The sequence below is a fragment of the Dermacentor variabilis genome, chromosome 8 (assembly GCF_050947875.1).
Source record: "Dermacentor variabilis isolate Ectoservices chromosome 8, ASM5094787v1, whole genome shotgun sequence".
Taxonomy (NCBI): Eukaryota; Metazoa; Arthropoda; class Arachnida; order Ixodida; family Ixodidae; genus Dermacentor; species Dermacentor variabilis.
Window position 1 is genome coordinate 66,717,492 of NC_134575.1, and position 14,974 is coordinate 66,732,465.

At 48.2% G+C, this 14,974-nt stretch overlaps 1 protein-coding gene across 1 annotated transcript in view; it reads left to right on the top strand.

Moving 5' to 3' along the window:
- The window catches only part of LOC142591427 (uncharacterized), a 58,867-nt gene that overhangs the window by 26,108 nt on the left and 17,785 nt on the right, over window positions 1–14,974 (top strand). Inside the window, exons 7-8 of the mRNA XM_075703755.1 lie at window positions 3,089–3,247; window positions 4,195–5,057. Of these exons, the coding sequence (XP_075559870.1) occupies window positions 3,089–3,247; window positions 4,195–5,057 (1,022 nt within the window). The remainder of the gene's footprint in view (window positions 1–3,088; window positions 3,248–4,194; window positions 5,058–14,974) is intronic.

Sequence of the window (14,974 nt, forward strand, 5' to 3'; positions counted from 1 at the left end):
CAGAATAGGGTATAAGCATTGATGAACTGGCAGAGCATGTGAACATCAATCACGGTTCGGTTAACACCATAATTCATGAGCATCTCGGTTATCGGCTCTTGTCTGCGCAATGGATTCCAAAGATTTTGAACCACAGCCAGAAGACGGAGAGGTTCGGCGCTGCCTTGACTCATCTGATCCAACATCAAAATGAGGGTGACGACTTCTTGTCTGCAATTGTGACCAGGAACAAATCATGGTGCCACTACTACGAGGCCTCAAACGCGACGACAAGGCTTAAGTTGAAACATTCGAATTCACCACACCCAAAGAAAGCAAAGGCAACGATTTACGCCGGAAATATGTTGTTGACTTTTTTTTTGCGATCGTAAGGAGCCATTACTGATCGAATTTGCTAAATATGGAGATACTATCAATCGTTTCCGATATTGTGAAACGTCGGATCGGCTTCATGCCGCAATCAAGAGCAAATGACGTGGAAAGTTCACGAATGGGGCACTTTGGGGCAATTGAAGAAACACAGCTCAAGGGAACCAGATTCGTGTCGGACGATGACGTAAAAGAGTCAGTTACAGGCTTTTTGAAGCTGCAACGCAATGAGTTTTTATGAGACGGGAATCGCATGACTCGCTAGCCAGTGGGACAAATGTGTAAATGCTCACAGAGACTACTTTTAAATGAAGTATCTCGTTTGTCATACGCTCGCTTTTGCTCACTTTCATTTGACTCGACCTTGTGTATTTTGCAGAACTCCTGCTTTTCATATGTGCTCTCTGTTGCGACTATATTTTCGGTGCAATTGCTCCCACTACACGACCAGTGACAGCTGCTCCTGCGCAATACATTGGAACAAAGGACAGCGTCATTTCTCCCGGGCTGTTGCATATGTACAAAAATGTAGACAAGGTTCTTGAATGAAAAAGTTTCATAAAAACATGCGTCCTCAACTTGTTAATTTCACAGCCTTTACATTTTACATATCAGCGCATGCACTTCTTTGCTGATTTCGAACAGATATAGTTCTAAAGTTCGTGTGATATTTTCTTTACTTATTAAATAGACAAAAACATGGAATCATTGATATCAGTTATTTCGGGCTCAATTCTTGGGCCACAAGAGAATAAACTTTTATGAAAAAAATACATATTTTACTTGTCTTGACAGGGCGTAGCGTTTAAGAATTTCTTTGCAGTATCTTTGGCAATGGCAATACAGTTATTATTCATGTATTTCATCCCTTGATAAATTTTATAAGGAGGAGGCCAAGATTCAATGTAAGCCCACCTCCGAACGAAATTTCTGGCTACGCCACTGGCTCCGTGATAGTGTCTCACGGGCGCGATAGAAGCACGGATCAGCTCGCTGCTAGCAAGTAAACAGGGCAGAGAATAGGTATATAAAAATAATAAGTTTACCTTTTTCCTTTATGCTCGTTATCCATGCATTGTGTTCTAGGACTAATCATGGCTTGAAAAAAATTCCGCTGGAGCCCATCTACCGCCGCATGTCGACAGTAATGCGATTAGCAGTGAAGCAGTGAAGTGACACACCGCATTGCCAACGCCGAAACGAGCCAAGCATGAGGCGCGTATGCAGCCGGGCTCCTCTCTTCTCACTGAACACGCTGCGCCATCTAGCGGCGCCACCATGAAGTCCACGCATGACGCATCTATGAATACATATTCAGATAAGGCGTGCGTTCGATTTCGCCCAGCACCCGATAAATTTTGAGTATCTTTATTGTTATTGAAGAGCGGATCACACAGCAGCACATGCCCAGTGATCCAAGTTGGCGTGAAAGAGGTTTATTGAACAGTGGCACAAGCCCCAGTGGCATAAACCCAGTGATAGAAGTTGGCTGGTCCGACGGTTGGTTTTGAAACCTGTTCACTTGTCACAGCAATGCAATGCGAACCCCATGGACTGTACCCAGTGATCGACGTTGACGGGAAAACGGCTGGAGACTGCTAGAGAGTTGTAGCGGGTATATAGCCCGCACAAAGTGCGTGAGGTATCCTAGGAACACTAATCGCAATAAAAGTTTGATGCGAGTCCAGTGTTGAGCATTGTTCGCGGCACGGTGCACTCTCCAGAATGCGTCAGCCCAATGACTTTGGAGACGCTATTGCACTTCCTGATCAGCTTTCACGTTCTGTGTGCTAGACAGAAATCGTGGTACGAAAGTGTGTCCGCCAGTGAGTTAAAAAGATTCAGTTATCTTTACGTTCTCTTTTATTGGCGTGGGTAATCTGTTTATCATAAACATACGCACACACACGCGCCTACGCGCACGCACGCACGCACGCAAGCATGCATTATCTCTCGTTTAGTTTTCACAATATCATGATCAACCACACTACTTACGCCAGAACTTGAGCCAGTTAGACTCACGCTTTCTCTCTGTAGCCAAAGTACTTGATCCAAACTCACACCACGTTAAACAGACGGCAACCTAATAATTATTTGTTTTGATTTATGTTTGTCACTTTTGTGGCGCACTATGCTTATACCGAATGTTTGCTCCTAGTTTTCTTGGCTAGTAAACCAAATGTTTGCGTCTGGGCGAGTGTGTGTGTTTGCTATATCTCCAGCTTTGCGCCGTCGTGTTCTTTCTCTCGTGCACCATGTATTCAGCTGTCTTTTTTTTTTTCACTTGAACAAGTGCATTTATTGCAGTGTTATGAACTTCCATTCCTTTACTCATGTTATTACTAGACGCTTCTCTTGTTGGCTTTCTTTCTGTTCTTGGTATCGATTTCCCATTCTTCCGTAAGCTTTGTGTCTCTGTTGAGCCTATGCACGACTGCGCTATATTGAAAAAAATTGTAGCGTTCCTTTCTTCACTGTGTTTTAGACTGATTGATTCTAATGTAGTTTACATTTCTATTTGACTAAACTTATGAAACAGAAAAAAATTCGCCTGAACAATTTATCTTCTGACACTTCACGACTGCAGTGTCAAAAATGGACCGCAAACATATGCCCATTTTACAAGCATTACATAGCTCAGAGCTTACTTGCTTCACTTATTGTTTAATCCTGCAACGTTCTTTGTTTCATTGTTGTCTTTCAATTCACTCGTTCACAGGAGGCAAGCTACACGACACGTACAACACACAGTTGGTCTCGATCATGGCAATGGCAGCGACCTGCGTCACAGCGACCATGATTCCACTCAGCGGCATCCTAGCACTGGCACACGTTACCATGTTTCTCTGTGGACTGAGCGTGGCTGCGTTTGCGACTGGTGAGCATCAGAACAATGTGAGCGGGAAATACGCTTCATATAGGCGCGCTCTAAAAACAATTTTAGCGCGATCTGGCAACTCTTTCGCGGAAGTAACCGACAATATTTTTTTTTTCATCTGTTTCACTTCTCATGTATTCTCAAATGAAGTACGTTCCCTCTGATTAGGCACTTGCAGAGTAACCGCTCCCCATTTGGTAGTACCAGTTGAATATGCAACAAGCAAATGGAGTTGAATGTGCAGCAAGAAATAATTCCCATAAAACTTATTGCCAGCATTCACTTTGTACTAATGCAAAGATATGCTAAGAATCGCAATGCATTTTTGTGGTTACTGTCGTTTTCTCCATAGAATAAACTATGTAGTGAAGGAAGACGATGGAAAGCGAAAGCCGGTTACACATTTAATTTCGCTATAGCAACCCACAGCGCCAGAAAGTCAAAGAACTCGTGATGAAGTGAATAATGGATTGCACATCGCAGTACATTGTACGCCGATCAGATCGACTTTGGTTCGCCATATTTGTGTGCATTGGTAGAGAAAGCTAACAATATGTTTAAAGGTAGGCGATTACCACATTTTGGCAATGGCGTTGTGCTGCTAAGCACGACGTCGCGGTTTCGGTTCCCGGCAGCTGCGGCTGTATCCCGATGTTGTCGGTGGGCAAAAACACTTGTTTTTTGAAGTCAACACTAAGAAATCAAAGACGAAGGGTCTCAATTAGACCGGAGCCCACCACTGTGGCGGCTCTCATAATTCAGTGGGCAGTTTTGCGATCTTGTTCCATTAAAAAGGACACTAGTGTGGCTGCCCCAAGTGTCACAGTATTCCCCGTAATACATTACAATTTTATTTTATGGTGTATTAACAAGGAGGCCGCTAAATACAATGCAAGAACACTCATTTCGATACCAGGACACCAAACTGTTGTGTACTTTGGGTGCAGGTGCGAACGTCTGGATCATCAGGATGTGGACAGATAACAGCAGCCCGGCTCTGCAACTCTTCCACTTGGCCTTTGGTATCGGCGGTCTCCTGGGTCCGTTCATCGCGCGACCGTTCCTGTCTAACAGCGACGGTGGCAATGCGACAGCACCGAACACTACCGACAACGCATACCCGACCCAGAACAGCATCGCTTACCCGCCCGTCGACCTGGTAGATCTAGCCAACAGCTCCGCCGCTCAAAATGGCACGGGCGAGTCGAGCGTTTACTACGCATTCGGCATCGTCGGTGCATTTTATTTGGTTCTGACTGTTTCTATGATCGTCCTTTACATTATAGACAATGCGGACTTCAAACCTGCAGTACCTGAAGGCGAGGGCTTCACGCCAGCTGAAGAACCGCGTAACCCTGCCCGCTTTACCCGAATCATTCTGGCAACAATGTGCGTCTACATAGGTATTTACGTAGCACTCGAGTGTACCACATCCCAGATGGTGGCCTCGTTTGCAGTCAAGAGCCAGCTGCACTTCTCGAAGTCGTTGGCTTCTCGCGTCGAATCCGTGTTCTTCTTCTCCTTCGCCGCTAGCCGCCTCACCGCGAGCCTCATTACAATCAAACTTTCCGCGTTCTGGATCCTAGTTGCAGCGCATGTCATTCTCCTACCCACGGCCGTGACGCTCATGCTACTGGGTTACAGCAGGTCCACGGTGCTCTGGCTCTCCAGCGCCCTCTTTGGTGTCGGACAAGGACCGATCTACGCCGCTTTAATATCCTGGACGTCCGGGCACATAAGTCTAAACAACAAGATGATGTCTATAGCTGCTGTCACCGAAGGCATCGGATCAATGACGGCACCGGTCATTGTAGGCCAATTTTTGGACAGTGACCCTAACGTGTTCCTTTATGTCGGTCTTGCGACTGTTGCGTTGTGTGCGGTTACTTTCGCTTCTATGTACTTCTACTTAAGAAGAGCGCGACGCCGAAACGATGACAAAGAACTGCTAGTAAACGAAGCTGATAGCGAGCATAATGACAAGTTTCAATAGGCTCTGGAGGTGTGTTGTCAACATGTGTTATCATACTGCGACTTAAAGTGAACAACAAGTCAACCCTAATTATCGCATCGAATGGGCAAGGCAGTCTTCAAATGACAATATATGACAGCCTTGTAATGTCCGTTGCAAGCTATTCAGCGGATATTTTAGCAGAAAGGGATGCAAACATTCCCGAAATACCCAAAGCCTAGAAGTCCCTGCAACCGTTTATAGACTTGCATTCATGTATGCGCGCCCCTAGTGCTCTTCATTTCCCCATCTGTCTTTTTATCCCTATATCCCCTTTGCTCTGTGTAGGGTAGCAAACTGTACGTTCGTCTGGTTAACCTACCCATCTTTCCTTTCTTTATCCATCTGTCTCTTGCTCTTTAACGCCAATACAGCGTTTGTGTAACTAAAATATATATAAAAGCGTTGCTAGTGCGAGAAGGGAAGATCTTCGTGCAATAACTACATTTGCACTCCGGGCTTATTTTCTTTCCAGTCCAAGATGATCTTGTCAGAGCTGGCTGTAATGCTGCGGTGGTAAGTAAAGGTATACAATATAAGTAGTCTCATAAACGTTAGCCTCTCAGAATAATAAGCAGTGTTGAGCAAAACATCCTCATTTTTCACGCCTCCTGCTCAACCTTTTTGGAGCGCGTCGCTCTAACTTCCGTGAAATTGCTATGTGCTCATCAGAAAGTAACGATACACGCACAAGCCTTCTCCGTCTCACCAACCAACCAGTATTCACAGATTGCGGATACGTTCCGGTTTTGTCATTAAAAAATGTGTTCTAATAAAAACAACGGATCGTATGTTCTTATAAGCTCGAAAAGTAAATTCCTTGCTCAAAGCAGCGTCCTGCGTTGCCATTTTCATTTCACTTTTTCCTAGCTTCGAATTGAATTTTTGTGCTTTTTGATCACAAGCCATGGACTCTGTACTACTGCTTTAGTCCAGCCTGAGTGAAGTTATAAGCTGAATGTGACATCCTCCATCATAAATAATAAGTTTGCCAGGTTAAGGTGTTACCAATATAGCGTGCACGATTTATGGTAAACCTTCACCGTACCGCGTACCAGAATGTGCGACGAGTTTCTATCAGGATGTTTAATCTTTCAGTACATTCTAAATAATGCTTCGAACATTGGCAGTTGAGATAAACTGGCTTCTTTGCCGATACCTTCTTTACTGAATTTTGCAATATTCAGTTACAGGACGGACGGAAGAAACTTTAATGGAAAAAGGACCTGCGAGGTTGCCAGCCCGGGCTCAGGCCACCCGGGCATTGTGTGCGGTGAGGCATAGCCTTTCCACCCCTGCCCGGGCCCGCTGGATAGTCCATAATTGGTCGTGTAGCTCTGAGCTAGTCAGAGCGCTTCGCCATCGCTCCTCGAGAAGGTCCGGTTCTATCTTGTCCTCTACGTATACTGAACTGATCTGTGTGTACTTCCACAAGATGTGTGCCATGTCTGCGTGGTCGTGTTTGCAGAGCTTGCAGCTTGCGTCTGGATATTGTGTTGAATTTATTCTGTTTAAGTGTACTGGGTTTCGGAACGTTCTGGTTTGCAATCTTCTCCAATCTGTTTCTTGAGACCTGTCGAGTTGTTTGTGGGGTTGTGGGTATGCTCTTTGTTTCGTGTAGTGTGTCAGTATGTCGTGGTACGTGACCAGTCTGTCCCTGTCGTCTTTTATCGCTTCTTCGTCGTCGTCGCCTCCTCCGTCTTCTCCATCGCCTCCGCCGCAGTCCTACCCCCTTCCCAGGATGCTTATCTGAAAGTTAGTTAGTTAGTTAGTTAGTTAGTTAGTTAGTTAGTTAGTTAGTTAGTTAGTTAGTTAGTTTGTTAGTTAGTTAGTTACAGGATGCTTATCTGAAATGTACTCAGAAATTTAATTATGAAAGTAAGAGCATATGTTTTAAATGAAGAATTGAGGCCGGCAAGTGTTCAAGGTGGCTGCGCGCATACGGCCGGGTGTGTGATGAGACCCATTCTATCCTGGCTAGCGAGGAGGCGAGAGGGTCAGTAAAAGCAGGGAGGTTGACTACAATTTGTTTATGTGGCCACCAGAAAGAGACACAATAGCAGAAAACGGGCTAATGCGAGCGAAGTCGTTGATTCTGAAGGGCATGCGCACATATGCCAAAGCGCTGACTCGACGCTTGCAGGGTTTTTGTATTTTCAGCAGGTGAATGCATCCCTTGCCGCCAGTTGAAACATTGGTATTGATGCTTCGTGTACTCCTCTATAATTTCATACGGTCTGCCTCAATTAAAGAAAGAGGAAAACTAACGCTTTCTGTGCTGTCGATCATGTGATATACCGCTGCACATTCGGACCAGTGTGCATAAGGTTACTAAATGTTTGGTCTTGTTTTAGCTGACTACCTCCTGGCTGCAAATTTTTCTTATTTCATCATGCCATCTGATCTTCGGCTGTAATAGGGTGCGCTTGCCTTCCCTTAGCACACATTCTCTTACCTCAGAAGACCACATGTTTTCAGCTTTTCGGATTAAAAGGTCTGCGCTACTTTATTTGTTCCCCTTAAAAGGCCCTTCACCAGGGCTGGACATTTTGGGCTGACAAGCGCCGTGCGTACAATGCGCGCTAACGATCGTGTCTGCTAAGTATTACGTCGCTACGTGCCGCGCAAAGAGCTGAAATTTCAAACCGAACGCCGTTTGCCCTTCTCCTCTCGGGCGCCGTGATTGCCAGCCGGAGAGTCGACGCATATCGCACAAGCGGGCCTACGTACATCGCACTGCTGTGACGTCGCTCGTAGTGACACGTGATTTCGCGAATTATTCAAGGCAACATCTGTTATCTGTGTAATCTGTCGCTTCAGTAGACGAAATAAAGTTCAGAGAAATAATAAAACGCACAAGCCGAATGTCTGCGTATTCTTGTTTTACTTCGCACCGCAGCAGGAGAGACGTACTTCCGTTTCGTCTGCTTGTTCTCACTTCATGCAGTCGCGCGCGCAGACAACCAAACTATGTCATTTTCTATCGCGTTCCAGCGCGCGATCATGCTCTGTGATCCGCTTGTGCCTGGTGTTCTCGTGCACAACGCGCAAAATTGTGCGCTGCGCGAAGCGAGACAAACGCGACAGCTCTCGCGCGACGCTGCCAGCGGAAGTGCGCCGGGCAGCAAAAAAGTGAGGAGAAAGAAAAAATGAAGGCGGGGACCGTGACGTATGCGTCACGTGATCTTCGGGCTCCGACATCGGAGAACGCAGGGAAGGAATTTCGCTTGCGGTGGCGGGGCGGGTGTACAGAGAGTATCTCTTGGCAGTGGCCCTCGCCTCTTGAAATCATGGGTTCGTGGCATTCAATTATTTCACCTTAGCTATTAATAAACAAATTTGAAAAATTATTGCCGCAGAAAGCCCCCTAGCGGGCACGTAACAACTTCCAGCATATAACCAAAATTTGCGATGTGGTCTGGTGAAGGGCCCTTTACTATCAATTAGAATATGGGAAACCCCCGTTTGCGGTTAACGTTTCAACGAGTCAACGTCAACACAAATTTTGTTGTCGCTAAAACGTGCTGCACTACTTGCACATCCTGCTCTTCAACATGTAGCTGCATCCAATACAGATACCGACAATATTTTTCTAGAAGCAGTCGATAACAGGGGCACTATGCCTACGGATGTGCCTGCGCACGAATTAAGGAAACGCATTTGATGTTCAAGCTCAACAGAGTGAGCTTTATTTTGCCACATTATACGGCTACAGAGCAACAAAAATAATAAATAATGAAATGTCAACGTCTTAGATACAACCCCGCGTTAACGCCAGTGAACTTGACCAGTTAATCCACCCCAACGCAGAGACTGCGAGGACCTCGAGCTTTCGAGAAGGCAGGTCACCGGTAGAGCCATGTAAGTTGTGTTTGTTTTAACGCTCTAGCATTAGGAGTGCCAAAGTGGGAAATAGTGTATGAAGTGTCGGAAGCCGGTCATATGGTACAGGCCGGTGCGGGCGTAAAAAATCTAGTAGTACTAGCACTAGGTCTCGACGCCCCCGCTCGTCAACACGCAAGACGACGTCCGCGCCTGACGACTGTTACGTTTCGCCTACGACGCGCGGTTTAGCCGGCGCGACTGCAACAATGCGGCAGACATTTTGGCCCGTTCGGCGTCGCCGCTACGCTCCCCGCCAGGCGTTTCCAGGCGTTTCCAGGCGTTTCCAGGCATGTTCCGATGCCACATGTCTTCATGTGCGTGTGTGAGTGTATGTGCCATTGTGCCCGACCGGCGGCGATGCGACAGCAGGGGGTCACCTTCTCCTTCCAGTCATTGTGCCCGACCAGAGGCGCTACGAGAGCCGAAGTTACTTTCTCCTCCCAGTCTTTGTGCCCGACCGGCGGCGCTACGACAGTGTGCGTCACCTTAGCCCATTGTACAATCACGTGCTCGTCTATTGAGGGGTTCCTTCTTGCCCTCAACTGCGAGAGTATAAAAACAGCTGCCCCCGGACGCAAAAAGGAGGGCTCCGATTTCTTCTGTTGAGTAAAGTGCTCTCCCGTCTCTCTACTTCGGTCAACCTGACCGCCAACTCTTTGCAATGTTAAAATAAACAAGTTGTTTTGTTGTTACCAGTCGACTCATGCTTTGCCGGGACCTTCGGATGCTTCCAGTTGTACCCCAGGCCGCCAGGCCAACGCTACCCTTGGGGCTTGCGACCCAGGTACAACCACGGGCGTCAGCGCCGAGTTCCCAACAAATCGTACCAGAGGGTACGACCACAACAACTCGTACCAGCGGTGCGATTCAAACAACTCGTGGCAGCGGTGGGATCGCGACAACGGAGGCCAGCAGCAAAGAGATGCAGTTGACTGTATGCTGAGCAGCTCAACAACGATCCGGGAGCAGTGCAACGAGCCCTGTGTGATGACTGGTTGCCTGCAGCGGAACGACTGCGCTGAATTCCTGCCTGCGAGGTTTGGTGAGTGCGGGACTTTCTTCTTCTGAGCTTTGCCAGGCTTTTGTTAGTGTCAGAAACAGAGCTGGTAATTGTGGTTGTCGTTGCTGCCGGGTTAGTTTGCGGCAAGACAATAGTAAGCAGTAGAGAAAGCAGCATTCAGATCAGCCATGGATTTGAAGTCGTTGCGCAAACCGAAATTGTTGGAGCTTGCAAGAGAGTTGGGTCTGGATGTCTCAGACAAACTCAGAAAACCTGAACTGCTAAGGGCTATTCTTGAGTTAGACGCTGAGGATGACGAGCTGTCGGAATGCCTTGAGACCATTGAAGAGAGGGAGACTGCAAAAAGACAGGAGCGCGAACTTAAAGAACAGAAAGAAAAAGAAGAGCGTGAACGTAAAGAACAGAAAGAAAAAGAAGAGCGTGAACGTAAAGAACAGAAAGAGCGAGAGCAACAAGAGCGTGACCGTCAACACGCTTTGGAAATGAAGCGTCTTGAGGTAGAGATGGAACGCGCTCGTAATGGAAGTCAGGCACACGGTGCAGGAGAACGCGTATTGTTCAAAATGACTGACCTGATGCGGCCGTTTAAGCTTGGAGAGGACATTGGTTTCTTCCTGGTTAACTTTGAGCGAACGTGCGAGAAGCAGGGGTTCTCTCGGGAAACGTGGCCACAGCGCTTGCTCACTTTGTTACCCGGCGAGGCGGCCGACGTAGTCGCTCGCTTGGATAAAGAGGAGGCAGAGGATTTCGACACAGTGAAATCGAGTCTTCTAAAAAAGTACCGGCTGTCTGCGGAGGCGTTCCGTCGGAAGTTTCGGGAAAATGAGAAAGGCAAAAGTGAGTCATACACAGAGTTTGCGTACAGGCTAATGTCAAACATGCAGGAGTGGCTCAAAGAAGAAAAAGCGTTTGGTGACCACGATAAAGTTCTGCAGTGTTTTGGGCTAGAACAGTTTTATAGTCGGTTACCTGAGAGCGTGCGGTACTGGGTCTTGGATAGGCCAGACGTTTGTACGGTGGCTAAAGCCGCTGAGCTAGCCGAGGAGTTTGTGACGCGTCGGGCTCGCGGAGCTAAGGACGGTCAAAAGGGTGAATTTGGCTCGAAGTTTGAGAGGCCGAAGTTCACACCCATGAGAGCAAAGGGGAACACACGTAGTGCGGATGCGAGTGGAAGCAGTGCGACCGAACCTAAGGAGACGGCGGCAGCCGAAGCCGAACGCAGAAAGCGGTTCGAGATGAGGCAAGCGCGCGTTTGTTATACGTGCCAGAAGCCGGGTCACTTTTCGGCGCAGTGTCCGGAAACAACACCAAAAGTTGTGTTTTTTTCAATAGGCAGCACTGACGAGAACATGAAGCTTCTCGAGCCTTACATGCGAGACCTCCTCGTGAACGGGAAAGAGTGCCGAGTGCTTCGCGATTCCGCAGCTACGATGGATGTAGTTCACCCGTCATACGTAGAACCCCATATATTCACGGGCGAGTGCGCATGGATCAAGCAAGCCGTGGAAGCTCATAGCGTGTGTCTGCCAGTAGCAAAGGTACTTATTGAAGGACCTTTCGGAGCGCTTGAAACGGAGGCGGCAGTGTCATCTATGCTGCCCCCCCAGTACCCGTACCTATTTTCGAACAGGTCCGATCACCTCCTGCGCGAGAAGGGGCTTTTGTTTGGTGAAGCTAGTGTTCAGGCCTTAACCAGATCGAAGGTTCGGGAGCTCGCTGCAAAGGCGGTAGTTGCGGGGCCGACGTTATCAAACAATGAAAAAGGGTCAGAGGCGCAGCAAGCTGATATTCAGAGCACGCCCGAACTGAATAAAATTGAGTCTGTAACGGTAAAGGCACCAGATACTGGAGAGGAAACGCCCGACACGGGAAAGTTAGAAGAGCTATCTACTGATTTGCTCATCGCGCCTACGTCAGACGGACTTGATAGGTTGCTAAAAGTCAGCCGGTCGGCTTTGATAGCCGAGCAAAAGAAGGATGGCAGCCTGGAAAACGTGCGCTGCAATGTCAAGGAAGGTATCGCCAGGAAAAATGCGCGTTTTGTGGAAAGAGGTGGAGTCCTGTACCGGAAATATCTAGACCGAAGAGGAGTGGAGTTCGATCAGCTGATCGTGCCTCAATGCTATCGTCAGGATCTGTTGCGCTTGTCACACGGGGGTTCGTGGTCCGGACACCTAGGAGTTAAGAAAACTAAGGACCGTCTCTTGCAAGAGTACTATTGGCCAGGGTGTTTTCGGGACGCAGACCACTTCGTGAGGTCATGTGACACCTGTCAGCGGGTGGGCAAACCAGGGGACAAATCAAGGGCGCCGTTGAAATTGGTACCTATCATTACGGAGCCTTTTAGACGGCTCGTTATTGATACAGTGGGACCTCTGCCGGTAACAGCCACGGGGTACAGACACATTTTGACTGTGATCTGCCCAGCGACAAAGTTCCCTGAAGCAGTGCCGCTTAAAGAACTCAGCTCAGTTGAGATAGTCAATGCACTACTGTCCATATTTGCGCGAGTTGGTTTTCCTGCAGAAATCCAATCAGATCAGGGCACAGTGTTTACTAGCGCTTTGACGACAACTTTTCTCGAAAGGTGTGGGGTAAAGCTGCTACACAGCTCAGTGTACCACCCACAGTCGAATTCCGTTGAGAAGCTCCACTCCGTCATGAAGCGCGTGTTGAGAGCCTTGTGTTTTGAACATCAAACTGACTGGGAGCTGTGTCTGCCTGGGGTGATGTTTGCATTAAGAACCGCGCCGCATGCGGCTACGGGGTTTTCGCCAGCTGAACTGGTGTACGGTCGCTCGCTTCGGTCTCCGCTTCGCATGCTTCGAGAATCATGGGAAGGCAGGGGCGACGACCCAGTCGTGGTGGAGTACGTGCTTAAGCTCCTCGAACGCTTAAGAAGGGCACAGGAGTTGTCAGGTGAAGCAATGGCAAAGGCCCAGCAGAGGGCCAAGGTTTATTATGATCGGACAGCCAGGGCCCGTCGTTTTGAGGTGGGCGATGAGGTCATGATATTGCGCACATCGCTAAACAACAAACTAGACGTGCAGTGGGAGGGCCCAGCACGAATTGTTCAGAAACTGTCGGACGTTAACTACGTGGTAAGTCTGCCAGGAAAGCGGAAAGCACAGCAAGTTTACCACTGTAATCTGCTCAAACCTTATAGACAAAGGGAAGCAGTGGTGTGCATGATGGTAAACGTTCCTGAAGAGCTTCGGGTCGAGCTTCCGGGACTAGGCTCAGTGACGAACAGGGAAGACACCGGTCAAGTCATTAGTGACCTTATCAGTAAAGCACCGCTGTCGCCTGAGCAGAAAACCGAACTACACCAGCTCTTACAAGAGTTTCAAGGTCTGTTCTCTGAGAGGCCTGGTAGGACTTCTGTCCTTACTCATGACATAGAACTTACCTCCCCAGAGCCAGTACGATCCAAGGCGTATCGGGTGTCACCCCGCCAGAGCGATATTATGGAGGCTGAGGTAAAGAAAATGCTACAGCTCGGTGTTATTGAGGCAGGTGAGAGTGATTATACCTCCCCTTTGATTTTAGTTGAGGTACCGGGCAAGGAACCTCGTCCTTGCGTCGACTACCGCAGGCTTAATTCCATCACTAAGGATCAAATTTATCCGATCCCTAACATCGAGGAGCGCCTTGAGAAAGTTAGTAGCGCTCAGTTTATTTCCACCCTAGATCTTGTCAGGGGTTATTGGCAGGTTCCACTTACAGAAGAGGCTAGTAGGTATGCGGCGTTCATTTCACCAATGGGAACATTCCGTCCTAAAGTGTTGAGTTTTGGTTTGAAGAACGCGCCATACTGTTTTTCAAGCCTCATGGATAAAGTGTTGCGGGGACAGCAAGAATTCGCTTTACCGTATCTAGACGACGTAGCGATATTCTCCGCATCCTGGTCTGAGCATATGGCACACTTGCGGGCAGTGCTAACCCGCCTGCGCGAAGCGGGCTTGACAGTGAAGGCTCCTAAGTGCCAGTTAGCACAGGCCGAGGTTGTCTACCTCGGTCACGTGATTGGTCAGGGTCGTCGCCGCCCCTCTGAAATAAAAGTGGCCGCTGTGCGAGACTTTCCGCAACCGCGCACGAAGACCGATATTCGGTCGTTCTTAGGTGTCGCCGGCTACTATCAGAGGTACATCCCCAGGTACTCTGATATCGCGGCTCCCCTGACGGATGCTCTAAGAAAAACAGAGCCTCAAACAGTCGTCTGGGACGAGACAAAGGAAAGAGCTTTTAGCGCCCTAAAGAGTGCCCTAACAAGCCAGCCTGTGCTACGATCGCCAGACTATACAAAAGGGTTCATTGTTCAGCGCGATGCTAGTGAGCGAGGCATGGGCGTTGTACTGTGCCAACGGGAAAAGGGAGAAGTAGAACACCCCGTCCTGTATGCTAGTCGTAAACTGACCAGTCGTGAGCAGGCGTATAGCGCCACCGAGAAAGAGTGTGCATGTCTCGTGTGGGCCGTTCAGAAATTGTCATGCTATCTAGCCGGCTCGAGGTTTATCATTGAGACGGATCACTACCCTCTCCAATGGCTGCAGACCATCTCTCCCAAAAATGGCCGCCTCCTGCGCTGGAGCCTCGCTTTGCAACAATATTCCTTTGAGGTGCGTTACAAAAAGCGGAGTCTCAACGGTAACGCCGATGGCTTAAGTCGAAGCCCCTAACGTAGGAATCAGCCTCAAAATTGTTTGTTACTGATGTTTTTCTTCCTGAGGCAGGATTTTTTTTAACATATTGCTTTTGTTTAGTGTTTCAAAGTGATGATATGCTTTCTAGTGCAATTTTCCAATTTGTG